At 44.0% G+C, this 27,786-nt stretch overlaps 1 protein-coding gene across 1 annotated transcript; it reads left to right on the plus strand.

The window, feature by feature from the left end:
• On the plus strand, nt 1–26,037 carry OTOP1 (otopetrin 1). The gene is made up of 6 exons (XM_060278267.1): nt 1–439; nt 12,285–12,421; nt 14,200–14,258; nt 20,369–20,499; nt 21,888–22,834; nt 25,867–26,037. The coding sequence occupies exons 1-6, from the start codon at nt 1–3 to the stop codon at nt 26,035–26,037; spliced, it is 1,884 nt and encodes a 627-aa protein (XP_060134250.1).
• The last annotated feature ends 1,749 nt before the right edge of the window (nt 26,038–27,786 follow it).

Below are 27,786 nucleotides of genomic sequence, written 5' to 3' on the forward strand. Positions count from 1 at the left end.
ATGGCCGTCGAAGGGCAGGAGGGCAGCCTCGACGGATCCCCCGCGAAAGGCAAGAAGAGCGGCGGCGGCGCCAAGAAAAGCGCCCGTGCGGAGGGCGGCTGGGAGCTAGAGCAGGTGGCCGAGGGCCCTCCGCCCTCGCCCGACGGGACCAAAGGCGGCGGTGGCCGCGGCCGCTTGGCTCTGCTGCGGAAAACGCCGGAGAAGAACGCCGAGATCCTGAGCAGCCAGTACGGCTTGCACCTCTTCCTGGCGGGGCTGCTGCTGATGTTCGCGTGGGCCGTGCACGCCAAGGGCTTCTCCAAGAGCGCCGTCCTCTCGTACCTCATCACCCTCATGCTCCTGCAGATCCTCTGGATGGCCTGGTACATCTGCCGCCGCTACGCGCACAAGAGGCTCATCCAGGACAAGGACACGCACGCCGGAGCGCGCTGGCTCAAGTGTGAGTGGGGGGGGGCGGAGGCCGGAGGAGGGGCGCCGCGAGGCCGGCCGCAGGGCCCAGCCGCACGTGGGAGCCCGGCGCGTCCCGGAGGATCCCTCGGGCGCGAGGCGGGTTGGCCTGGTCCTCGCCTCGCACGGAGAAGGCTTCCTCTCCAGTCGAGGGAGTTTTTCTAGCAGCCGCTATTTGCCTGTCCCGCTATTTGCTGTATGGCGTTTGCGCGCTGCGGAGTTCGCAGCAGAGAATTCACTGCGCGCTCTTTCTGTTGAAGTCTGCGGGACTTTAAAACGGTACTTCGCCGCCTTCTAGCCGAGCGTGCCAACAGGAAGGATTTTCTCTGCCCCATATACTGTGGGCAGGCCGGCTGCTCTGGGGCACCGCCGAAAAAGATGCTATTTGCATGCGCTTTATGTCACATGCCAAACTTGTAACTTATTTTGCAGATGGGGGTGTGGGGTGTGAAGTGCCCCGAAATAAATCAGGGGTCGCATCCAACAGAGAGTTTCAACAGGTGAAACTTTCCCTATAATTGTCGATCCATACTACAAAAGGCTTACTCTATATGCCTTTAAAGCACATTTGAAGCACATCCCCCCCCTCAAAGAATTCTGGACAATGTAGTTTGCTAAAGGTTGCTTGGAATTGTAACTCTGTGAGGGATAAACTACAGTGCCCAGAACTCTTTGAGGGGGGAAATATGTTGCAAACGTTCTTTAAAGGCATGGTGTGCATGCAGCATCTGTTTAATACCTGCCTGCAGGCTGCCACACAGCCTGTTAAGGGCACAAGAGCCCTGCTGTCCTCCAATGCCAACCCTAAACCATACAAAGAACAACTTTCATGAGTTGCAAATGAGTCATGTTACTGTAGGTCTTTCAGCTGTTGAACTTAAGCTGGAAATTCTACATTCAGTGCTAGACCAGGCATGGAGTTTCAGATCAGGGGTGTAGGAAGAGAGGGGCGGTGGGGGCAGGGCGCCCCGGGCACCGCGATCCCAGGGGCACCACTGTGGCTGCCCCCCCGCCCCCCCAAATGTGTGCACTGCCCCAAAACACACGCCCTACCCCTGCGCGCGGCACACCCCACACCCAAAATGTGCGCACCGCCCCTAGAACGTGCGGCACATCCCTGGGGGCAGTGCGCCTGCTCTCTGCCCCCGGTGGCGGAGCATGAAGCCCTGCCGCTGTTTCAGATGGAGAGGATTAAAAGTGATTTAAGATTTACAAGTGTTTTGCTCAGATGATCATGCTTGGGTGAATTCACCCAAGTCTATTCACCCAGTCTATTCATTTGGATGGTCATCTGTCATGGATACTTCAGCTGAGATTCCTCTGCATTGCAGGGGGTTGGACTATATGACCTTTGGCGTCCTTTCCAACTCTATGAATCTATGATTTGTTGTGGTTATTTATTAGTACAGTGCCTCATAATAAGTACTGCCCCCCTTATTTTTCCTTTTTGAGCAAAAGAGATTTGAAATCCCCACTCAGCCTTGAAACTCATGTGGTACCCTTGGTTGGGTCACTGTCCCTTAACCTAACCTACTAACAGGCTTGTTATGAGGATAAAATGGAAAGGGGAGGGGGGAGAACATGTATGCCGCCTTGAACATTTTGATCAACAACAAAATCCCATTTAAGTGTTTATACCAGCAGTATTCCTGACACACACACACGCACACACACACACACACACACACACACACACACACACACACACCAGAACCCCCAGATCCTCCCATGGATGGGAAAGCAACTAATCACCCCTCCTTGCAAATTGGTGCTACTATCAACTTACCTCCCCACCACCACTACATTTCCTTAGAAAAACTCCCAACACAACAATAGATTGGACAACAACTATACTCCAACTGTGAAGTACGCAGTGAACAGTATTACTCCACCCTTGCTTTACTCAAACATCTGCTGTTGTTTGAAGATGTCCTTTTCCTCTCAATGTCCCTCCACCCCCGCTCTGATTAAACTTCTGTTTTTGTTTACAACAGCCAGCTTTTTCAGTGTTTCTCCCTTCTTGCTGTCCTCAAACACCCTTCCTCTTTTCATCTGTCTCTCTCAGCATAGCCCTCAAATATTCCATAGTACCTTCACACAATGTATTTCATTATTGATCCCATGGCCTTCAACATGGAGTTCCAGATTCAACATAGCAATTTTAAATATATATTTATTAATGAGCAAACACCCACATAAGTACAACTTTTCAACTGAACTTACCCTTCTCTAACTAAACATGCTGACACAGGCACATCAGGTTCCACCCCACATTGTGGCTGCCTGCCACATCACGCACATGACATCACACGGGGTGGCACAGCATGCACATGACGTCCTATGGCACGATGGGCCCATCAGACCCTCCTGTGACTGCAACGAGTCCTGTTGGGCCCTCTGAAAGGCCCATCGAGCCTTTTGAATTTTGCCTTTTGAATGTAGGGCACCTACAGTGAAAATTTTGTGAGTGCCTTGGTCCCCCCAGAGATGGTGCTATTAATCTTAAAGATACTGTAGTGTATATCATGGGGTGTGTGCACAAAGGGGCTGCAGAATAGGAGAGAGGAGAAGGCATGGAAATGGGGGTGATCTCTGTGTAAGGGAGAGTTAGAGAGGGAGGAGGAAAGGAAAAGGGTGGTGGAGACAATGTGGGAGCAAAGGCATGAAAGGAGGGAGTGGTAGGCTTGGGAATGGGGTGAAGATGAAAGCAGGGTCAAGAAAGGTTCTGGAGAACAGGAGAGGGTGGTGGCTTCCTAACTGGGCTTAGTGAAAAGGGTCCTTAGTTGTTGCAAAGTGTGGGAGGAGAATGACGCAGGAAGTTACCATGGGGGTGGTTTGGGTGCAAATAACACCCAGAACTATCATCATGGGATCCTCCCCCAATACCCCAGAGACTACTTCATCCAGCCTGGTCAGGGATTCTGCTGGGCGACAGGGTGGTCAGTAGATCAGCAGCTTCCCCAGTCTGTCTCTCTGACCCAACACCAGGTGCAGACCCTCTTAAATCCATCCCAGTGTTAAAAGTTTCCTGCTCTTATGGACAACAGCAACACCCTCCTTAAAACCCCACTCCCCCATTCTAGGCTGGTGCAGTACTGAGAACCCAGTTGGGCACAGTGGGTGAGGTAGGTCACTCCCCCCAAGTCTCTGTAAAGCAGTCCAGATCAGCCCATTCACCTGCAGTCAAGTCTTGGATGCGCATAGTCTTACTATGGGCTGATCTGGCATTTTGCAACAGCAACACCAGACCAGAGGGCTCAGTCGATTTGCTACCAGTGACTTTGAGAGGAGTTGGTGGGCTGGAATAAGGAACAGGGACTAAACATGTTGCTGGTGGTAGCCAGCCTCTCCACTCCTTCCCACCACCATAGAAATTCAGACAACATCTCCACCATTCCCTGCTACCTGCCCACCCCGATGCATTAATGCACCACCACATTAATGCTGGGAGATTAGGGCCACAGATAGTAAGCTAAGGTGCAGCATCATGCACATCCCACGCTATTGGGAAGTAGGTGTTAAATCCCCCAAAACTTGTCTCCCCCTGCCTCTCACTGTGGGGGAACCCCACCAAACCAAACTCCCCCTCCTCCAGGCTCTTAGCCTGGCTGAGGGTCAGAGGGCGGTCTCCCACAGTACATGGCCTACAGTTTTATAATTGACTGACAATGTGGGGCACCCCTGCCCCGGTGGGACAACCCAAAGGGTAAAACCCCATGGTGTTGCTCCCTTGGGGGAGGCGCATGCAGCCGAGCCTCCTGTTATAGTAAGGCAGGCCCTGGAACACAACCCAGCTGTGTTTCCTATGCCAGCAATCAAGGAATATCCCACACTACAATCAGCACAAACACTCTTGGCTGCAGGCAGGTATCAGTCAGGTCAAACAAATTGAAGCAGAAAAAAACACACTTCCTGTCTGGGAAGGCAGACCAGGCAAAGGCCAGGATGGTGCACAATCAGCCGTTCTCTGTAGGTTTGCTGCTTGCAGTGTATGAATGCCTGGACTGCATCGCAAGTATATAATGCATGCATAGAATGTATTAGCATGAGACGTGCCTAAGCCTCTTTGCAAAGGTTACAAATTTTGCATTTGTCGTATGGGGGAGGGGACTCACACCCACCCCTCCTTATTGTTTAGTAGTAATTGTAGAACATAATTTATAGAGAGTACCTGATCTCAGTGAAGAGAGGGAGGAAACTATGGATATTCCAATGACTGGAAAACAATGCTAAAGCAATATAGAAAAAGTGTACTGGAGGGTGAAATAAAGTTCTTTAGGACCCCAGGGCAGGATACCTGTAACCCGATGTAGAAACAAATCAGTCATCAATCAAATATTTCATGTCACTCATTGGCTAAAAACCACTGAAAGGTGAATGAACACTTTCCTTCATAACTTTCCTTCTAGGAGAGTTAAGAAAAGAAATGAAACTCAAGAGTCCTTGCATGCATTGGTCTTGGTGCAATTGCACCATTATAATCTGGCCACAGTTTTATCTTGTGTTATTCTGAACTAGATATGCAGCCCATCATATCCAGTGGAACGTAAGTCAGCGCCACTGATTTAAACAGTATTTCCTTTCAAGTAGGTATGGATAGGACTGCAGCCTTATTCCACAAATGTATGCCTAGAACTGTAGCCTTGCAGCCTAGTTCTAACCAAGTTAACATTGAGTTCAGCATCAACTCAAAGTAAATCAGTAATTATGCAGTAAGTATGCACAGGATTGCAGAACGGCAGAATATTCTATGTTCCAGTCATATTACGATTGCTTTAAACTGGGGAAAAATTACAGGCTTGGGAAGAGCATTTGAGAATGTAACACATTTGCAGTCCAGTCTACGCATGATTGGTAAGCTCCACTGATACCAATGGTTATTATGTCCTGTGTTTGCTAATTTGTATCGCAAATATTTGTACTGATTTACTTACTCTAATGAACTATGTACAGTATATATAGCTACAGTAAGTAAATTACGCACGCACGCACGCACGCACACACACACGCACACACACACACGATATATATTACAGATGTTAAATTATTAGGTCAGGATGTTGGAAAGATAGGGATTTTGCAGAACTAGGCAGATAAGTGCATAAAAAGAGATACAGGTTGCTATCTGTCTTGATCACAGGGAGGCCCATCCAGTTCAATTTGTCAACATATTTTTAAAAAGTATTTCTCTTTCTCCATGAGAGCTTGAATCATATTTATTGTTGAGTAAATGTATTTAGCACAGTCCTATCTTATGTCTACTCATATATACGTCCCATTGAATTTGGTAGGGATTACTCCCAGGAAAGTGAGGTTAGGACTGTGTAGCCCATGTCCTTAACCCCAGGAAGCACCCACTTTATCTTCCAAAAAAATTCTGAGAGTTATAAAAGTAAAATAAGGAAATTCATTAATGGCAAAATATAGCAGAAAGAAAGCAAAGGCTTTCTGAGGAAGGTTATTCTTGCTGTGGTGTAAAATGTAATAGAGTCAGCCAGTAGAAATAAATATCTGGGGGGTAAACCATAATTAGGATCTCCCATGACAGTCAGTTGCTCCCTTGGGCTACTTTGAAGATGAGCAATGGGGAAGGGGTTAACCCTTTCCTCCTATGCCCTTTGCCATGCTATAAATTACTCGAAGCTGCTATTCGCCTGGGGAGGGTGGGGGGCTGGAGAGGTACAGGTGCAGGAAGTTGAGCAGGCCAAACAAGTTTTACTTAACAGTATTTCTTCCTTTAGCATGGAACGACAGGTTTCTGGCGATGCACAGATGCGTGATAATACTTACATAAGCAAGCCCCAATTTCTTCTAAGGCGTTGACTCATACACAATAAGCTATAAACTAATGGCTGAGAATCAAAAGGTGATATGGGAAAGTTATTCCTTTTTCAAAACGTATGCCTTTTTCCAAAATTCTTAACTGCAATTGCTAGCAGTATAATGCTGGGTGCCCAAAATGGTACAGCCATGTGTTTATCGTCCCCAGAAAAATACAGCTATACTAACCCTTAGGCATCTTTTTCCATTCAAAATAAAAAAAAAATCCTTCAGTAGCACCTTAAAGACCAACTAAGTATTTATTTTGGTATGAGCTTTCGTGTGCATGCACACTTCTTCAGATACACTTGAAACAGAAGTCAGTCTCTTATGTATATACAGAGGGTGGGTGGTGGGTGGGTGGGAATGGGTGATGGGCTGATGGGAGTGGTAAACCTGTAGATGGCTGTTAACGACTGCTGATGACTGCAATTGGACCTGCGGGGAAAAAGCAAGGGCTGAGGCGCTAAAGAAAGCTTTATCATGCATAATGAGATAAGAATCCAATGTCTTTGTTCATCCTAGGTGGCTCCATGGTTTTAAGCTTGGTAATGAGTTCCAATTCAGCAACTTCTCTTTCCAGTCTGTTCCTGAAATTTTCTTCTGTTTCAAGTGTATCTGAAGAAGTGTGCATGCACACGAAAGCTCATACCAAAATAAAAACTTAGTTGGCTACCTACCTTTTTCCATTCAGCGAGTGTGTTGTAGCCAATGGAGTGTGAGTGAGCAGAGGGTTTAACTAGGATTGGGGAGACCCACATTCAAATCCACATGGTCATGTTGCTTGCTGGGGTGATGCTGAGCCACCTCGCCTACCTCACAGAGCTGCAAGGACAAAAGTGTGTATGGCACAGCACCTTGAGTTCCTTGGAGGAAAGGTAGTAAATAAATAATATCCCCCCCTCTCCCCTAGCCAATGGCTGACCAGGCTGGGGGATTTGGATGGCTGAGAAGAAACCAGCAGAGATCAAACCTCAAAATCTCTAAATGGCCCTAAATGGCCTCGGTCCAGTATACCTGAAGGAGCGTCTCCACCTCCATCATTCTGCCCGGACACTGAGGTCCAGCGCCGAGGGCCTTCTGGCGGTTCCCTCGTTGCGAGAAGCCAAGTTGCAGGGAACTAGGCAGAGGGCCTTCTCGGTGGTGGCGCCTGCCCTGTGGAACGCCCTTCCAACAGATGTCAAAGAGGAAAACAACTTCCTGACTTTTAGAAGACATCTGAAGGCAGCCCTGTTCAGGGAGGCTTTTAATGTTTAATACAGTGGTTCCCAACAGGTGGTCCGGGGACCCCCAGGGGTCCGCGAGCTATGCCAGAGGGGTCCTCAAGATCCTATTAGAATAAAAAATATATTAAATATATTTCGTATGATAACAGACCTTTTGTTTTTGCCGCTTCCTGCATGAGCAGAGTCTAACGCAAAACTAGAATTAGATAGAGGCAGTAGTTCTGCTGTATGCCGCAAGGACTACAAGAAACTTGGAGATAAGGCAATGAAAAAGATCCTTCCATTTGCAACCACATATCGGTGTGAGCAAGCATTTTCTTCCATGTGTTTCATGAAAAACAAATACAGTGGAACCTCGGTTTATGAACACCTCGGTTTACGAATTTTCAGTTTACGAACGCAGCGGACCCATCTGGAACGGATTAATTCACTTTCCATTACTTTCAATGGGAAAGTTCGCTTCAGTTTATGAACGCTTCAGTTTATGAACAGACTTCCGGAACCAATTACACCCATGCTTCGGGTTAAGTACGCTTCAGGTTGAGTACTCCGTGGACCCGTCTGGAACAGATTAATCCGCTTTCCATTACTTTCAATGGGAAAGTTTGCTTCAGTTTATGAACACTTCAGTTTAAGTACTCCGCGGACCGTCTGGAACAGATTAATCCACTTTCCATTACTTTCAATGGGAAAGTTCGCTTCAGTTTATGAACGCTTCGGTTTATGAACAGACTTCCGGAACCAATTGTGTTCATAAACTGAGGTACCACTGTATAGTAATCGGCTCGACATGTGGTCGGATTTCAGAGTGAAAGTTTCAAGTTTGGAACCTAATATTTCAGAAATAATGGACTCAAAGGACAGATTTAACTCATCTCATTAAGAACTGAAAATTAAAACTAACTGTATACTGATGGAGTACTCTGTTGTAACTGTAAAAAACGTATAAATATAAAATATAAAAAGACTCTTAATTTGGCTCTCACTTTTTAATTTTAGGATTAGGAATTAATGGGGGTCCTTGTCACAATAGCGGCTCGATGAGGGGTCCTTGAGAAAATTTTGTTGGGAACCCCTGGTTTAATAGATTACTGTGTTTTATTTTTCTGTTGGAAGCCGCCCAGAGTGGCTGGGGAAACCCAGCCAGATGGGCGGGGTATAAATAATAAATTATTATTATTATTATTATTATTATTATTATTATTATTATTATTATAGCTCCAAGACTGAGTTTGGCTGAAAGTGCTCAGCTAGTCTCCATGGCTCATATCTTCCAAATGTAATCTGATCCTCCTCGGTAGATTTGGTGTGGAGGAAGAGTGACCAACCCCAGTGATTGCAGGGGCTGGATTGCCTTGGGCTCTAAGGCAAGTCTGCTCATATTCTTTCCCCGAGCCTACATTTAGCTCCATGATTTCAGGAGTAAAGATGGAGTGAAATTTATCGGTTCCACTTCACTGAGATCCAAAAGCCACCCTTCTTATTTACCTTGACCTCTGCTGGATGGGAGTAGAAATAGCCCACTTTTTTCACTCCCCCAACCCCAGAGGTCAAGGTAAGGGGTGCTGAATGTGTCTGTTGAGTAGAAAGGGGTTCTCTCTGCTTCTGGATGGTCTGGCTGGAGGTGAACACAGGATGTTGCATTCCTTTGCACCCATTCAAGCCAATCCTCTGTTTGATGTTCAGGGAGCACAAATTGGCTGCAAATTTAACTAATCCCCATTCCTAAAGTGTCTGTAGTGAATGTGTGGCAAAGGCGGACACTGATTCTAGCTGTTATAGTTGAAGGTGTGTTTAGCCCAAGGCATATATTATTACCTTACTGTTAATTATTAAATGTCTATACCACCTTTTGTCTGAGGATCACAGGGCAGTTTACAATATGACGTGGATTGTGGGTTTTTCACAGCAATTAGCATGAGAGGGCTACTTCGTCTTTGTTTTCAAGTTCGAAGAGTGGGGTGGCGGTTGCTGTTGGAAGTTTATGTTTGGAGTTTTGAGACCGAGCGCCTATAAGAACTTTTTGGCAACTACAAGTGTTAGTTCCCTGTTTAGGGACGCTTTTTAATGTTTGATGGATTTCTGTATTTTAATGTTTTGTTGGAAGCCGCCCAGAGTGGCTGGAGGAACCCGGCCAGATGGGCGGGGTATAAATAATAAATTATTATTATTATTATTATTATTATTATTATTATTATTATTAGCAATCTGCCCTTCCTGTATTTGTTCAGTGTTCCTTTTTTAACTAGATGTCTCCCTGCTGGTGCTCAATATTTTAATCTGTTTTAGTAATTTTAGTATTTTGAAACAAAAAATAAAAATAAAATCCTTCCAGTAGCACCTTAGAGATCAGCTAAGTTTGTCATAGGTATGAGCTTTTGTGTGCATGCACACTTGAAGAAAGTTGGTTTCTAAGGTGCTACTGGAAGGATTTTTTTAAAATTTTGTTTCGACTACGTCAGACCAACATGGTTACCTACCTGTATTTAGTACTGTATTTTGGCAATTTTAATCTGTTTTAGTATTCAAACATTTGCATGCTTTTAAATGCTCTCATAATTTTTTCTTGATTTTCTTGTTTTATCCTTTTGTAAACTGCTTTGTAAAACCCCCTCAATCAAGCAGTGTAGAAATTTTATGAAATTAAATACATAAATAAATAAATACATAATACAGTATGTTGCTGTTGGAGTACCGTGGTTGAGTACAGAGTTTGTCTGATCTATTGAGATGGAAATATGCAGGGAAGATGAGAAGTGGGGAACTGGTTTTCTGGTGTGTGTGTGTGGGGGTAGGGTTTCATTGAGGTCAATGGGTGGTTTTTGGTTCCTGCCACCTCTTAAATTGGCATAATGTTGTGTCAAAGGCAAAATCACTATTGGGAGGCATATAGGATGTGGTGTTTGTTTGTTTCTCACCCCTGTTTTGGTCTCTCCATCAGCAAAGTTGTGCTGGTGGTACAGAGGAGTATTTCTGGCACAGCAAGTCTTTCCCCATATCCTTAAATCCCCCATTGCAAGTACAAGTCCTGATTAATATATTTACAATGCATGTTTACTGATAAAGTAAATTTCACTGTGTTTATTGTGACTAACGTCCAGGTAACTGCACAGGATTGTGGGTGGTAGTCAACAAAGAAGCTCTGTTTGCTTAAGGATTTCTGGCTTAATTTGTCCTCAATTTGTAATCCATCATACATTTACTCCTGGGTAATTATGTTAATCTTACGAAAACGAGTTGTGGATTTCAATTTGGTTTACTTGAATTTCTAGCTCTCCTGATCCTAAGAGACTGGAGCAATTGAGAAGTTTTTAAAAATAGAGTAATCAGGGCCATCTTTAGCAGATGCGGCGCTGGGGTGCAAATATCCACCCAGCACCCCCAAATTACCACGGATAGTGTTGGGGTGGCCGTAGCTGCGCACTGCCAGCCATGGGGGGGGGCGCAACTCTCCCCCATGCCGCTGCGGGAGAACAATCCCCACAGAGGCTTGGGAGTGAATTTGCACCCCTCCCAAGCCTCCTCGGGAGGAGAGCGATCCTCGCAGAGGCTTGGGAGGGAAGCTGAGTGCCCACCAGCCATAAGGTTGGCCGGGCACAGCTTCCATCCAGTGATCGCTCTCCTCCTGAGGAAGATTGGGAGGGAAGCTGCACACCCGCCAGCCTTATGTTTGGCGGGGCGCAACTGGCGGGTGTGCAGGGAAAGGGGAGGCCGTGCAGCTCCCCCACTTGTTGGGACGCCCCTGAGAGGCTGGTGCCCTGGCGCCACGCACCACTTAACCCTATGGGAAAGACAGCTCTGAGAGTAATAAACCAGCGGTTCCCAACTTTTTTTTTTGCATGGTGGTCCACAAGTCCAAATTTACACAGCATGGTGACCCATTGATTTATTATCACATTAATTTTGGACCTTAGTACTTTCCCAGTTTCATGCATTTTAATGGCAAGTTTGCCTAATTTATCATCATTACTTGATGCATCCAAGCAAAAATTTACCTAACACCAATGAGCACCTTGTGGCAAATGGTGACTGTATCCCCCACCAGCTGCCAGAGAGCAGTTCCCAAGTGCTGAACTGGAAATTTTGAGCTTTTCCAATGTTTAAATGCTAGTGCTAATACAATATTACAATAAGCCAACAAAACAAAAGCTGTAAGAGGTATTCATCGTACCAGTTGACGATTGCATGCAATAATTATTTTGAGTTTAAAGGCAAGTTAGTTTGCAGGTGTTTGGCATGTGACCACAAAAGCGCACAGGTTTTGGGGCCCGGAAGGGGGCGGAATGGGGGGCAGGGTGGGGCAGGGGTGGAAGCGGAAGGTGCGCAGTGCCTTGGAACGCAACCCCTGTGCAAAGGGGGAGTTGCCTGTACATAAGCAACCACAACCCACTTGCACAGGCTTTGCAATCCACCCACAGGTTAAGAAATGCTGCTGTAAATAACAATAACAGAATTAAAGCCACTCCCTACCTGCAGTGCCACTGCCCATTAATGGTTCAGAGTTTAATGAGGCAGCAGGAAAGGGAGTTTATTTATTTATTTAAAAAATTGTATACTGCTGTAGCATTAAAAAAATCAAAGCAGTTTATAGAAATAAAAACATAAAACCATACAATAAAACCACAAGTCGCAAAATGTTAAAAACACAGGGTCCACAGGTGTGAGAGGTTTATTTTCACTATCTTCACATTAATTTTCCTTTTAGTGTTTTTCTTCTTATTTGTTTGTCTGTAGCATATAAAGCTGTTGCCCTCATAATGAAATTTTATTCTATTTTAAATTTTCTTTCAGGTGCAATTGCTTTGTTTGCAGCGATTACTTTAATTATGGACGCTTTCAAAATTGGATACTTTGTTGGATATTCAGATTGCTTATCAGTCACGGAAGGTATTTTTCCTGCCACACATGCAGTACATACACTGATGCAGGTAAAACCATTTGGGTTTTGATTATTCCTATCTGTGTGCTTGTGTTTTTCAGATAGTGCAGCACAGTCCCAAAACAAAGCAACCCCCCCCACCATCTTTGAGTCTTGTTCAATATTCACCATGTGACAAATAGCAAAAGCCAGGCTAGAATAATAAGAATTATGAAGAGACAGGCAGAGAAAGCTGGAAGCTCCTGCGTCCTTGTTTGTTTGACCACGATTCTCTCCAGTACCCTCTATTTGATTCTAGGGAGGTTTTTAGAATTTTCCGCAATCAGAATCTGGCTTAAACATAGTTACTTTTCAACGTGATGAATGCAACGTGCTCTCAGATTCACGGGGCTGTCATTTTAAATAGAATATGTTTGGTTATCAATGCCTCTTGTGCAAGCAAATCAACATTATACAATGTAGGGTGGGTACGTGAACACAAATCTCCTGCACTTACAAATGTACACATAAAAATGCAATAATGGATTTAACATACACACTGAATGTTAGCTATGTCTCAAATGTTGCCTCGGATGAAAACAGTTATAAATCTCTTTAATTAAAGCCATGTAATTATGCTGCATTAATCTTCTTTCTAAATGGGGGACAATTTAATAACTATTTTGCCACTGCTGCCTAAGCTCATTGACTGGCCCTTCTAATCTTCTCTTCTCTTCCTTCAAAGGACATAAGTCCCTTTCAAACAGCACAAAGACAGTTGTGAAATACCAGCCTGTCAGGGAATTTTTTTGAATGAAATTTATGGTGAAAAGTCATCTACTATATTTTTCTAGTTCTAGGCACTTGCTAGCTTGACATTGACTACTACATTTGGATTCAAAACATTTTACACACGCAGAAACCTTTTAATTTGACAAAGTAATATTTAGCAGTGAAGCAGAAAGTGGCAGCTAGCCAGGTTTCCCAACAAACAGAGTGGAGTAATGGTCTCCTGCTTCAGACAGAGAGCCAGTTTGTTTCTTGCCCTTCTGTATATGCAGTTTGTGGAGAACAACACAAATATCCTTTCCTTCTGTATGCAGTCAACCTTGAAGCAGAGAGGTAACCTAAGCCCCTCCATATATCCTGTAGAGCTGCACAGAGGAAGAGGGGGGGGGAGATACAACCATATATAATTGCCACATAATACACCTCTTGCAAATACTGCAACATCAGAGTGAAGGGCATGATCTAAGAACCCGAAGCAAGGAGAATAACACTCCTATTACTGGTTTGGGTCTGAAACAGCGAAACTAAACAAAGACTTCCAGTCTTTCCCCCAAACCCCTTTTGTAACTCTAATGCTTCCCATGGCCCTTTGGTCTCAGTCTTTTGTTGCTTGTTTTTCTCAGACTTAAAATGATCAAACAAAATAAATCACAGTGCACACATCTGGTTATGCAGCGTATATAACCAGAGCACTCAGGAGGTAACGTAAAATGTATGCATCCTTGTACTTGACCCTCAGTTTGGTATTGTCTAATCGAAGTGGCTAGGAGGAGTTGAATTAATACAAAACATTGTCTTTATATAGCAAAGAATTTGAATAATGTGACCCAACTCACATGTTGACAGAATGTGTGAGCAGTTCATCTGCATAGGGCTTAAGTAAAATGTCCTGTCATTGGGTTAGGTGGTGAGCTGCTTTACACCTAAGTAAATTTGGAGTCTTGTGATCTCTTGTGCATTTTTCTTTGGTGTTCATCCCTGGCATATCTTATATGTTCATAGCAAATATAGTACCACTTTCCCAAATGACCGAATTATTTTTTTCACATATGTTTTCAGGTGTACTTCTTATGGTGCCATGCAAAGGATATTATCCAATCCTTCAAAATGTTGGAGAGGTAAAATGAATATAATGTTCCTTATAAACCTGGGAAATATCAGTGAGAAACTACTGGTACTGAAAATGTTTATATTAATGTTTAGAAGATAATAGTTTACATCTCTGTTTTGATTTTTTTAAATAAAATTATAGCATCCTCAGTTGGAAGGACCCCCAGAAACCTAATATTTGTATGCTAGCAGTTGTCCATTCTGGTTTCCTGAAGTGGTCCTTCCATGGGAGACCCCGGGTCTCCTTGGTCCCCTGAAGAACTTGCCTTGATTCTGTTGCATTGTGATTGCGTTTCTGTTCTTTGTTTCTCGTGTTCTTTTTCTTTTTTAAAACATCCCTTACTCCAACTAAAGCTTTGTTGTAATTCATGCTGCCTCATGCAGGAAGCTTTTACTATAACACTCTTCTGCACTGGTGCTGTCGATTCCCAGCTCTGAGGATGTTTGCCACTCTGTGGGGACTTCTAAATGTCACGGAGTATCACTGTAAGCAAGAAAATGTTCAAGCACTTAGGAGGAAAACACAGAAATAGGTTGAAGCCGTGTGTGCTTGCTGCACAAATTATAGTCACACACCACTGGGCAGTTCCAAATTTCCCTTTTAAAAACTGTGCTATTTACAACTCTATGAGGGGTCAGAATGTTCTCTAATTCTGGAGACAGATGGAAACTGTTGCAGTAATTTCCTTCTCCCCTGGAAATTATGGGGGTCATTTGTCCTTCCAATAATTGCAATATGTATGAGGTTTTGGGGAAGAGTGGTGCATTTCAGAATGTTGAATACTTCTCCAAAGCTCACAGGATACTTTTTCAGATAGTAGCACTTCAGCCATAGCTGCCAAGTTATCCCTTTTTTTAAGGGATTTTCCCTTATGCTGAATAGGCTTCCTCGCGAGAAAAGGGAAAACTTGGCAGCTATGCTTCAGCTCAGGTTGAAAGGCCCTAATAGTGCGATTTGGCATCCTTGATGTGCTTTTATCTACCAGTATTCCTCTGAATAGTTGTTGCAAACTGGCAGGCCTTCTGCAATCTTCTTATCACCAGCATAGCAATGAAAAGGGTAAGCGTTCCTTCCCACCTTGTTGTTGTTGTTGTTTAGTCGTTTAGTCGTGTCCGACTCTTCGTGACCCCATGGACCATAGCACGCCAGGCACTCCTGTCTTCCACTGCCTCCCGCAGTTTGGTCAAACTCATGTTCTTAGCTTCGAGAACACTGTCCAACCATCTTGTCCTCTGTCGTCCCCTTCTAGTGCCCTCAATCTTTCCCAACATCAGGGTCTTTTCCAAGGATTCTTCTCTTCTCATGAGGTGGCCAAAGTATTGGAGCCTCAGCTTCACGATCTGTCCTTCCAGGGAACACTCAGGGCTGATTTCCTTAAGAATGGATAGGTTTGATCTTCTAGCAGTCCATGGGACTCTCAAGAGTCTCCTCCAGCACCATAATTCAAAAGCATCAATTCTTCGGCGATCAGCCTTCTTTATTGTCCAGCTCTCACTTCCATACATCACTACTGGGAAAACCATAGCTTTAACTATACGGACCTTTGTCGGCAAGGTGATGTCTCTGCTTTTTAAGATGCTGTCTAGGTTTGTCATTGCTTTTCTCCCAAGAAGCAGGCGTCTTTTAATTTCGTGACTGCTGTCACCATCTGCAGTGATCAAGGAGCCCAAGAAAGTAAAATCTCTCACTGCCTCCATTTCTTCCCCTTCTATTTGCCAGGAGGTGATGGGACCGGTGGCCATGATCTTGGTTTTTTTGATGTTGAGCTTCAGACCATATTTTGCGCTCTCCTCTTTCACCCTCATTAAAAGGTTCTTTAATTCCTCCTCGCTTTCTGCCATCAAGGTTGTGTCATCTGCATATCTGAGGTTGTTGATATTTCTTCCGGCAATCTTAATTCTGGCTTGGGATTCATCTAGTCCAGCCTTTCGCATGATGAATTCTGCATATAAGTTAAATAAGCAGGGAGACAATATACAACCTTGTCGTACTCCTTTCCCAATTTTGAACCAATCAGTTGTTCTATATCCAGTTCTAACTGTAGCTTCTTGTCCCACATAGAGATTTCTCAGGAGACAGATGAGGTGATCAGGCACTCCCATTTCTTTAAGAACTTGCCATAGTTTGCTGTGGTCGACACAGTCAAAGGCTTTTGCATAGTCAATGAAGCAGAAGTAGACGTTTTTCTGGAACTCTCTAGCTTTCTCCATAATCCAGCGCATGTTTGCTATTTGGTCTCTGGTTCCTCTGCCCTTTCGAAATCCAGCTTGCGCTTCTGGGAGTTCTCGGTCCACATACTGCCTAAGCCTGCCTTGTAGAACTTTAAGCATAACCTTGCTAGCGTGTGAAATGAGCGCAATTGTGCGGTAGTTGGAGCATTCTTTGGCACTGCCCTTCTTTGGAATTGGGATGTAGACTGATCTTCTCCAATCCTCTGGCCATTGCTGAGTTTTCCAAACTTGCTGGCATATTGGGTGTAGCACCTTAACAGCATCATCTTTTAAAATTTTAAATAGTTCAGCTGGAATATCATCACTTCCACTGGCCTTGTTATTAGCAGTGCTTTCTAAGGCCCATTTGACTTCACTCTCCAAGATGTCTGGCTCAAGGTCAGCAACCACACTACCTGGGGTGTACGAGACCTCCATATCTTTCTGGTATAATTCCTCTGTGTATTCTTGCCACCTCTTCTTGATGTCTTCTGCTTCTGTTAGGTCCTTACCACTTTTGTCCTTGATTATGGTAATCTTTGTACGAAATGTTCCTTTCATATCTCCAATTTTCTTGAACAGATCTCTGGTTTTCCCCATTCTATTGTTTTCCTCTATTTCTTTGCATTGCTCATTTAAGAAGACCCTCTTGTCTCTCCTTGCTGCTTTTTGGAAATCTGCATTCAGTTTCCTGTATCTTTCCCTATCTCCCTTGCATTTTGCTTGCCTCCTCTCCTCCGCTGTTTGTAAGGCCTCGTTGGACAGCCATTTTGCTTTCTTGCATTTCCTTTTCCTTGGGATGGTTTTCGTTGCTGCCTCCTGTATAATGTTACGAGCCTCCATCCATAGTTCTTCAGGCACTCTGTCCACCAAATCTAATCCTTAAACCTGTTCCTCACTTCCACTGTGTATTCATAAGGGATTTGATTCAGATTGTATGTTACTGGCCCAGTGGTTTTTCCTACTTTCTTCAGTTTAAGCTGGAATTTTGCTATAAGAAGCTGATGATCTGAGTTACAGTCAGCTCCAGGTCTTGTTTTTGCTGACTGTATAGAGCTTCTCCATCTTTGGCTGCAGAGAATATAATCAATCTGATTTCGATGCTGCCCATTTGGTGATATCCATGTGTAGAGTCGTCTCTTGTGTTGTTGGAAGAGAGTGTTTGTGATGACCAGCTTGTTCTCTTGACAGAACTCTATTAGCCTTTGCCCTGCTTCATTTTGAACTCCAAGGCCAAACTTGCCAGTTATTCCTTTTATCTCTTGATTCCCTACTTTAGCATTCCAATCCCCTGTAATGAGAAGAACATCCTTCTTTGGTGTTATTTCTAGAAGGTGTTGTAGGTCTTCATAGAATTGGTCAATTTCACTTTCTTCAGCACCGGTAGTTGGTGCATAAACTTGGATTACTGTGATGTTAAAAGGTCTGCCTTGGATTCGTATCGAGATCATTCTGTCATTTTTGAGATTGCATCCCATTACAGCTTTTGCCACTCTTTTGTTGACTATGAGGGCCACTCCATTTCTTCTACAGGATTCTTGCCCACAGTAGTAGATATGATAGTCACCCGAACTGAATTCGCCCATTCCCTTCCATTTTAGTTCACTGATGCCCAGGATGTCGATATTTATTCTTGTCATCTCATTTTTGACCACATCCAGCTTACCTCCATCCATGGTTCTTACATTCCAGGTTCCTATGCAATATTTTTCTTTACAGCATCGGACTTTCCTTTCGCTTCCAGGCATATCCGCAACTGAGCGTCCTTTCGGCTTTGGCCCAGCCGCTTCATCAGCTCTGAATCTACTTGTACTTGTCCTCCGCTCTTCCTCAGTAGCATGTTGGACGCCTTCCGACCTGAGGGGCTCATCTTCCAGCGTCATAACTTTTATATGCCTGTTGTCTTTGTCCATGGAGTTTTCTTGGCAGGGATACTGGAGTGGCTTGCCAGTTCCTTCTCCAGGTGGATCACGTTTAGTCAAAACTCTCCACTATGACCTGTCCATTTTGGGTGGCCCTGCATGGCATAGCTCATAGCTTCTCCGAGTTATTCAAGCCCCTTCGCCACGACAAGGCATTGATCCATGAAGGGGTCCTTCCCACCTATGAATCACCAAAATCCCTTCTCATATCTCAACAAAGGGTTATATTTATTTCTCTGGCATGATACTGAACCCCTGTCCTTTAACTACCATCTGTGAGCATGCATGCTGACATCTCTGAAAACTAGTATTGAAGTGTGAGTTAGTATATTTCCTCAAATACTTGAACAGGTTATATAATGTTTTAATTTTGGTTAGGTGGGTACATGTACCATGTAGAGCAGGCTTCCTCAAACTCGGCTCTCCAGATGTTTTTGGCCTACAACTCCCATGATCCCTAGCTAGCAGGACCAGTGGTCAGGGACGATGGGAATTGTAGTCCCAAAACATCTGGAAGGCCGAGTTTGAGGAAGCCTGATGTACAGAAGACACAGTAAACAAGAATTAGTGACGGTCTCTTTCTCCCAACTCTCTTTGATAGTTTTTTTTTGTTTTGTTTAATGAGGACTACAAAAAACCTCTCTCTTTGGAGAGTTACTGTTTATTAACAAAGTTATTTCAGCTTCATACCAGTTAATTGTCATAGCTGCTCTCATGAGTCCCGGGAATTGTAGTTTGCTGACGAGAACCTGCTGTCAAATATCCCTAGGAGCCCCCCTCACATGCTAACCATGCAAAGTAGGCGTGGTGTGATCTGTGATCAAGAGGCGGGGCTGTACCACAGCCCGCCCCCTCCTTATGTCCTGCAACTTCTTCATCCCAACCCCATTGTCCATTGAACGTTTGTGGAGAATAAGTCAACGCACCTAGACCTTTATGCACTCTAGAACCTGTGAGATCAGAGTTCCAGGATGCATGGAAACCTATGCGAAGATTGATGTGCATAGGACCCCCCCCCCACTGTAAACGTCTGGGTGTAATACATGAACACCAGAGGCAGAATAGATTGCATTGTTATTTGTTATTATTTATTAAATGTGTATATTCCCTTTCATCTGTAGATCCCAGGGCAGTTCACAGAATAAAAACACAAGCTCAAAACACATGATACTGCCCCTTAATTGCATGGAGCCTTTTTGTATGATTAAACTGTGATGGAGGCACCACAGAACTAGAATTCCTAGAATTCCCCAGGAAGAGGGAATGCCTGATAAACTTGTTTAAGCTTATAGTGTACTCTGCCTGTAATACAAAGTGGCTGATATCCACTGAGCTTGAACATAGCTTTAAATGGTTAGAAGTCCTAAGGGTCTTCTGTGTTGGCTTGAAGGCCAGATTCTGTAAGGCCAGGAGCCCGAGACCCTCCAGATGACTAGTATTAACTATTTATTATATTTATGATCATGATTATTTATCTCCCAGATTTCAAAATACAAAGCCTTCCAACGTGGCTCTCAAAACATAAAAACGGTAATACCACAAATTTGTGGCCACCACTGAGAAAGCTCTGCTGCTGGTGCTCACCAGTGTGATCCTTCCAAATGGAGAGCTAGAGAGGGCCTTGGAAGGCAAATGGGCACAGCTAGTCCTTCAAATAACCTTCTCCTTAAGTCATTACTTTAAAACCAGCACCTTTAACTGAATTGGTGTAATGAGCACATTGTTAAATTTTAAATTCTCACAGGCCAGGCCACCTATATGTAACTTTTAGTGATGTGCAAATCTGTACATCTGCAAATCTGAAGCCATATTATTTTCCACGTTACATCATGTAAACAGGAAAAGATTGGTGAAACACATAGACTCTAGTGCCCTTTACTTGTTCACCAATAATAAATACTGGAAAATATAATACTTCACTGATACATTTTATACACTTATATATGTTATTTGTCAATAACTTATTTGCTTTATTTATTTTCTAGGTTTGGAGTGATCCATTCTGTATTTACAAATTTGCTTTTGTGGACAAATGGTGTGTTAACAGAATCAAAGCATCAACTTAATGAACATAAGGAAAGGTTAATCACTCTTGGATTTGGAAACATAACAATAGGTAAGATACATTTTTTGCTATCCTGTTTTTTAATTATCTAGAGACCAGGAAGGATAGAAAGGGGACAAAATATAGACTTTTGCGTGTTTTGCTTGTGCCTTTACTCTGGCTTGAATTCTTCAGTTTCCCATGGCTGTTCCACTTGTTGTTATGATCATCTAGCCCCTAATTTCTCTTCTCTACATTGGCTGCCCCTCCCCCAATTCTGTTTTAAAGTCTTGTAGTTTGTGTCCTTTAGTGGGTTTCTGTAGCACCACCTCAGTTTCTTGTGCATCAATGAAACTATTATCCCTAGTATCAGGTGTTCACCTGCCATCTGTAATATAGTCTCCCTCCCCCTCAGGATTGAATTTAAAACTCTCCTGATCAGGTTTGCAAGACTCTTAGCAAACCTATTCTTGTCAATTGCTGTGAGGTGCAACCCATCTCTTGCCAGATGTCCTTCCTCAAGGAAGAAAAGACCATGGTCCAAGAAACCAAACCTTTCCCAATGATACCATCTGCACAGCCAGTGGCTTGCTTCCAGTATTTCACCGTCTCTTCCTGGGCCAAAGCCTTTAACAGGAAGGAGTGATAACCCCCACCACACACACACATGTACTGCAGTGCACCCACCATGTTTAAAACATGTAACCATTCAAATTTCCATATTGGTGCAAAAAATGTGCATATGTATCTCTCACTGAACTCAGTGAGAAAGAAAATTAAAAAATTCCTTCAGTAGCACCTATCTGATGAAGTGTGCATGCACACGAAAGCTCATACCAAAATAAAAACTTAGTTGGTCTTTAAGGTGCTACCATACGGTAGCTACCAAGTTCCTGTGGGAGAAATAAGGGACCGGACCGGAAGTAGCAGACTGGAAGTAGCGCTGCCGCCATTTTGGAACTGGGCGGAGCCGTGCCAGAAGTCGCACTGCAGCCATTTTGGAACTGGGCAGAGCTGCATCAAAAGTCGCTTCTGAGCATGCTCCGCCCAGTTCCAAAATGGGCGCCGCGCCAGAATAAACCGGGGGAAAACGTTTTTTCAGCTGAGAACAGCTAGAAAAACGGGGGTTTCCCGGGGAATACGGGAGACTTGGCAGCTATGGGTGCTACTGAAGGAATTTTTTTAATTTTGCTTCGACTCAGACCAACACGGCTACCTACCTGTAACTTGAACTCAGTGAGCTTAATCATGGCTTGATCTTTGCCATTTTTGTGATCTGTCTTTATAAACTTTGTATTTGCTTTATCTAAGTAGCTGTCCCTTTTGTAAAGCCATTCCCTTTTGGGCAGCTACTTTAGGCACCAAACTCCCTTTGGCTGATATTTCACAATTTGTTTAGGTAAAATTAGTATTTATAATGTGATGCCATCTCATGTCTTGGTCTCACTTTTGCTTTTTAGAATTGGATGATCATGAGCCGCAGTGCAATTGTACCACAACATTCCTCTGCTCCATATTTTCCGAAGGAATATATTACCTGTACCCCTTCAACATTGAGTATCACATTATGGCATCCACAATGCTCTATGTGCTATGGAAGAATATTGGACGCAAAGTTGAACACCTTCAGCAACACAAGATAACATTCAAGTTTCAAGGGAAAACACTGGGTACCATTTTAGGACTGATAGTCTTCACCACAACAATAGCAATCGTTGTTGTCTATTTGTTTCAGATTGGGCGTTCAAAAATACAGAGTGAAGTAGCACTTATTATGTTTTATTCGTATAGTATTGCGGTACTGACGATGATGTGTGTAGCTGGGATAGTTGCTCTTCTGATTTACCGACTTGAAGAAAAATCATTGGATGTTTCCAAAAACCCAGCTAGGAAACTTGATGCAGACTTACTGGTTGGAACTGCCTCAGGATCCTGGCTTCTGTCTTGGGGTTCCATCCTTGCAATTATTTGTGCTGATTCTCACCCTACATATACATGGTATAATCTGCCCTTTTCCATACTTGTTATAGCTGAGAAATATATTCAGAACCTCTTTATAATTGAATCCACACACCGTGAGCATGAAAAGGTTAATGATGACATTAAAACCATTCGTATACTAACTGTGTCCAATGGAAATACTCTTTCGCCTGCACCTTCTTACAAAGAAATATATAATGGAATGGATGGCATTCAAAATGGAGAGTCACCATACATGTTTAATGGAAATAATTGTCTCCCTGAGAGCAGTGGAAGTGATGCTCTAGATGAAGACAAAAGTCAAGGCAACGCCCCCGTTACTCCCTCTACCTCTGATTTCTCACTTTATAGCAAAACTTCTTCTGTCAACAACAAAAGAAACATCCTGCAGAACATTGCTGCATTTTTGTTCCTATGTAATCTTTCGGTAAGTTATGATGCAAAAATAATGGCAATTATTCCAGTGTTGCTAACTGACTAGAAACAAACGAAAGCTAGTTTAGCAGCAGTTTGATCTGTAGAGATGATCAAAGAGATGAAACACCAAGTGCTACCAAAAGCCCGGCTACCAAAAGCCCGGCTGCAGAGACCAGTTGAAACATTGCTAACCTTGTCTCCCACTGTGGGCCTATTTTCCTTGAAAACACCAATCAAACAAAGTCAAGCAAATTATTTAAAGTTTAATCCCTGTGGAAGCTGAAGGCTTCGTTGAAAAATGCATTGATTAGCTTACTGATAAATCATATTGGGATGGGATGGGATGTGCTCAAGCACAGGTTACACCCCTGCTTGGCAGGGGGTTGGACTGGATGGCCCTTGTGGTCTCTTCCAACTCTATTATTCTATGATACACATTTCACTTCCGTGCCAAATGCAAGTGAAGAAGTCACATTTCAGTTTCGTAGTCTTTGTTATTACCGTAAGTCACATTGACATTTTTGGAAGCCTTTTCCTTGATTATATAATTTTTTCAACTGGGCTTTAATGTAATATGTGGTTTTAATCAGTGGTAATAAAATGCAGGAAGTCTGAAAGCAATTTATGGCACTCAGTGAAAGCTGTGCTGCTTTTGGCAGTGACCAGGACCACTCAGTATCTCCAAGCAGCTTCAGAGGAACAGTTGGGAACTTACGTTAACCTGCCCCACCCACATTATCCTTTCTCGCACTTGGCATCATACGATGTCAGACGATTGATTTGTGGGCAGCCTTGCAGAGTTGGGTCACTTTGGGATTTGCCCTAGGGCCAAAAGTGGTCACAGCAGGTGGCGCAGTGGGTTAAACCACAGAGCATAGGGCTTGCCAATCAGACGGTCGGCGGTTCGAATCCTTGCGACGGGGTGAGCTCCCGTTGCTCTGTCCCAGCTCCTGCCAACCTAGCAGTTCGAAAGCACGTCAAAATGCAAGTAGATAAATAGGTACCGCTACAGCGGGAAGGTAAACGGCGTTTCCGTGTGCTGCTCTGGTTCGCCAGAAGTGGCTTTGTCATGCTGGCCACATGACCTGGAAGCTGTACGCAGGCTCCCTTGGCCAATAACGCGAGATGAGCGCGCAACCCCAGAGTCAGTCACGAATGGACCTAATGGTCAGGGGTCCCTTTAACTTTAAAAGTGGTTCCCACCCTGGTTTATAGGATTAGGGAATGGCTAGTCTCATACCAGCACTAGATTAGATCAGCTCATGTGCCAGGGCTTACTCCAGAATCAATGTGTAAATTGCTATATGAAGGCGAAAGACAACTGAAAACTGAAAGGGACAAGTAGAAATCATGACAGTAGAAATCATATTTATAGCATATTATTTATGAAAAAGCATTACAGAGCCTCAGGCTTCCTACTGAAGAAACTGTTTCAGGATTGGCCTGATAATTCTTGAGAAGTGGTCTGAGCATGGGTGTACCCCGCGAGGGGCAGGGGGCAGCTGCCCCTCCGAAGCAAAAGATAATACCGTATTTTATGGACCATAACCCACACTCTCCCCCTCCAAAAACTGAAGGGGAAAAGTCGCTGCGGGTTATGGAAATCGGGCAGTTTCCGCCCCCTCCGCGGCTGCAGCCAGTGATAGGAACGTGGGGGGGAGCAGACTGAGCTGGGGGCGCGCGGACAGGAGCTCCATCCTTCCTTCCATCCTTCCTTCTGCCCCCTTTCTTTCTTCCTTTTTCTCCCTCCCTCCCTCCCTCCGTCCCTTCTCTCTCTGACACCTTCCTTCCTTCCTTCCTTCCTTCCTTCCTTCCTTCCTTCCTTCCTTCCTTCCTTCCTTCCTTCCTTCCCTATCTCTCTTTCTTTCTTTCTTTCTTTCTTTCTTTCTTTCTTTCTTTCTTTCTTTCTTTCTTTCTTTCTTTCTTTCTTTCTTTCTTTCTTTCTTTCTTTCTTTCTTTCTTTCTTCCCTCCTTCTCTCTCTCTCTCTCTCTCTCTTCCCTCCCTCCCTCCTCCCTTCCCTCTCTCTTCCCCTCTCTTGCCCCCCCCCCCAGTTTTGATCCTGGGTACGCCCCTGCATCTGAGTCTGGGTCTGACATTTTGGGAGAGGAGTTTGGTGTGGTTATGTCCACACCAGTATCCCTTGCTGTGGTCTGCAGCTCTTCAGTTTGCCTAGGGTTTGCCGATCAGAAGGTCGGCGGTTCGAATCCCCACAATGGGGTGAGCTCCTGTTGCTCGGTCCCAGCTCCTGCCAACCTAGCAGTTCGAAACCACGCCAAAGTGCAAGTAGATAAATAGGTACCGCTACAGCGGGAAGGTAAACGGCGTTTCTATGTGGTGCTCTGGTTTGCCAGAAGCGGCTTTGTCATGCTGGCCACATGAACCGGAAGCTGTCTGCGGACAAACACTGGCTCCCTCGGCCAGTAAAGCGAGATGAGTGCTGCAACCCCAGAGTTGGTCTCGACTGGACCTAATAGTCAGGGGTCCCTTTACCTTTATCTCCTAGAGTAGTGCTATCCTTTGTGCATTGCCAGCAGGTATCATTTCCGAATGTGGTCTAGAGTATTTTACCTACGAAGTTTCTCTAGCTGTACTCCTGGCTGAAGTGAGGTCACTTAAAAGTAGCCTCAGAGTTGGTATTGCATAAACTAGCTCCACAGCACAGACAGAATGTAAATCAAACAGTTATGAAGAATCCTCCCTGGGTATATTGGAGGTGGGGTACATTTTATCCTGGAGCCAAACACTCTAAACTGAATAATGATTACCTCTTTCCTTCAGTCATGTGAAATCTTGAACAGATCCAAATTGCTCCAGTTTTAAAAAGCAAAACGAGAGGAAGCTAGGCAGGGTTACTTTGAGTCCTTGGCACAGGGCAACCAGAATTCTATGAGCATATCAGTTTAATCAAAAGTAAAAAATGTGAAATCCTACAACTGAAATTTGAGTCAGATTTTGAATGAATAATCTTAAAAATTGTTTCCTGTATAACCTTACGGGGATGCTAACATTTATATTTACTTTCCTTTCATTCTTATTCATAGCTTTGGATTCCACCAGCTTTTGGCTGCCGCCCTGAGTATGACAATGGACTGGAAGAAATGGTTTTTGGATTTGAACCTTGGATCAATGTGGTTAACCTTGCAATGCCTTTTTCCATTTTCTATCGGATGCATTCAGCTGCTTCCCTTTTTGAGGTCATTTGCAAAACATGAAGTTCATTTAAAAAAACAACAGTGAAGGATGGGTGACTAAAGAACATGACTGCAGGAGCCAATGTATGGCCAAAGTAGAGCGTGCAGTTTGAATGAAAAGATACTGAAGAAGATACAGACAATTGACAAGTGCCATATTTTGAAGAGCAAAGAAGAGGACACATTTGCCGACTTCTACTTTTAACCATGGATCACTATGACGACTCTACCCATGAAAAAGAGGACATGTCCTGGAAAAAGAGGATATAGGGCAACCCAAGGTGGAACTTCTCATACCTCATCAGTGCCTCCTGCCACAACAATATAGGCAAGCATTTAATACATTGTCTCTACTCTCATATGGCAAAGTCAATGAAAATAAGACTGAACCTTTCCCTGGCTATTTTTCTCCTCTGTTAGAAAATAAAACACATTACCAATTCAATGTATATAGAGACATTTTTCTCTGAGTTCTTAGAGATTTGTAATCATCATCATCATCATCTAGCCATGGACATAGCCAGGGGGACAGCTGCCTCCCAAATCAAGTAAATAAATAAAAATATTTAACTAAAAGTAGAGATTGTAGAACGATTTTGACAGATTTTTCTGAGCACTTGGGGTCAAATGAAAGTAATTTGAAACAATTAAGACATTTCATTTTGAGACATTTCATTTTGAATCTGCTAGACAGAGCCAGGCAGAGGATGTTGACATGGGGGTGCCATAGGGGTGCCCCCCCGCCACGACATAAATCCTGGCTACGCCCATGAATCTAGCCACGTTTAATCACATTTAAGTTTTGCTGATTGCATGTGCACCAGTGGGACTAAAAAATGTCTGGATCGGTTGAGCAGACAATGAATTTAATGTTTGAAAAATAGGAGGACAATGTTATGTTAACATTTCACAAGACGGACACGACTAGATATTGGGTGCCGCAATTGCTTTGTACTTGTTATATGTATTTTTGTATTTGTGTGTGAACTTACTAAATAATGAAAGCTAATTTCCTTAAGAGCCGAGACTTTCATTTTGCCCAAACAAAGCTGATGTCTTAAAGTCTGGTTGATAGATTAGATTGGGGCAGTGTTATCCCTGCAAGCTAAAATACTCCAGGGTGGCCATGTGCCCTCCCTGACGGAGGACTCTTCTCTATGCAAAGGGCTGCCTGATCCAAGTTGGGTTTGAAGATAAGGAACCATTAAGGAGCCCGTATTTATTTATTTAGACCCAACCTTTCATAAAAAGTATCTCCTCTCAAACTCACATAAATAAAAACGAAAGACACATCCCTGCCCAGACAGGCACTAAGCGGACACTGGATGCGCAGAGATGGGAAGTGGAATGGAGGGATAAGGGAAATCAGGTTTTCAAGGCCAGAATTAAGTTCCAAGCTATATGCGGACTCTTCCATTTGGACCAGGCTGATCTTCTGTTGCTTGAATAGCAGTTGGTGGCCCTTCTTACTTATCCTTTGGCCAATGGATCGGGGGGGGGATATTATCTTTCTTCACTCCCCCTGGCTTCTGCAGTCTCAGGGCAACTGACAAAGGGAGCAGAGTTCTGTCTAGCAAGAAGGAGCTGAAGCAAACTCTTTGAAGCTGCTTCTTCTTCTCTGATCCATAGATGGGGCCTAGACTGGTCCTCCCCTTGCCATGGGGATCTTCCCGGAATGAAGAGGGAGCAGCCAGCGGCCCTTAAGCACCCGGAAAGTAAACTGAGCAGGCACTGGTCACCTAATTGCAATATTCCCTCAGATGATGATAT

Source organism: Zootoca vivipara, chromosome 9 (assembly GCF_963506605.1).
Source record: "Zootoca vivipara chromosome 9, rZooViv1.1, whole genome shotgun sequence".
Taxonomy (NCBI): Eukaryota; Metazoa; Chordata; class Lepidosauria; order Squamata; family Lacertidae; genus Zootoca; species Zootoca vivipara.

Bases quoted from the DNA above. Each gene is read 5' to 3' on its own strand.
- OTOP1 (XM_060278267.1), top strand. From the start codon at position 1: ATGGCCGTCGAAGGGCAGGAGGGCAGCCTCGACGGATCCCCCGCGAAA. The intron at 12,422-14,199 runs GTAAAACCATTT...ATATGTTTTCAG, and splicing joins CAGTACATACACTGATGCAG to GTGTACTTCTTATGGTGCCA. The intron at 20,500-21,887 runs GTAAGATACATT...TTTGCTTTTTAG, and splicing joins ATTTGGAAACATAACAATAG to AATTGGATGATCATGAGCCG.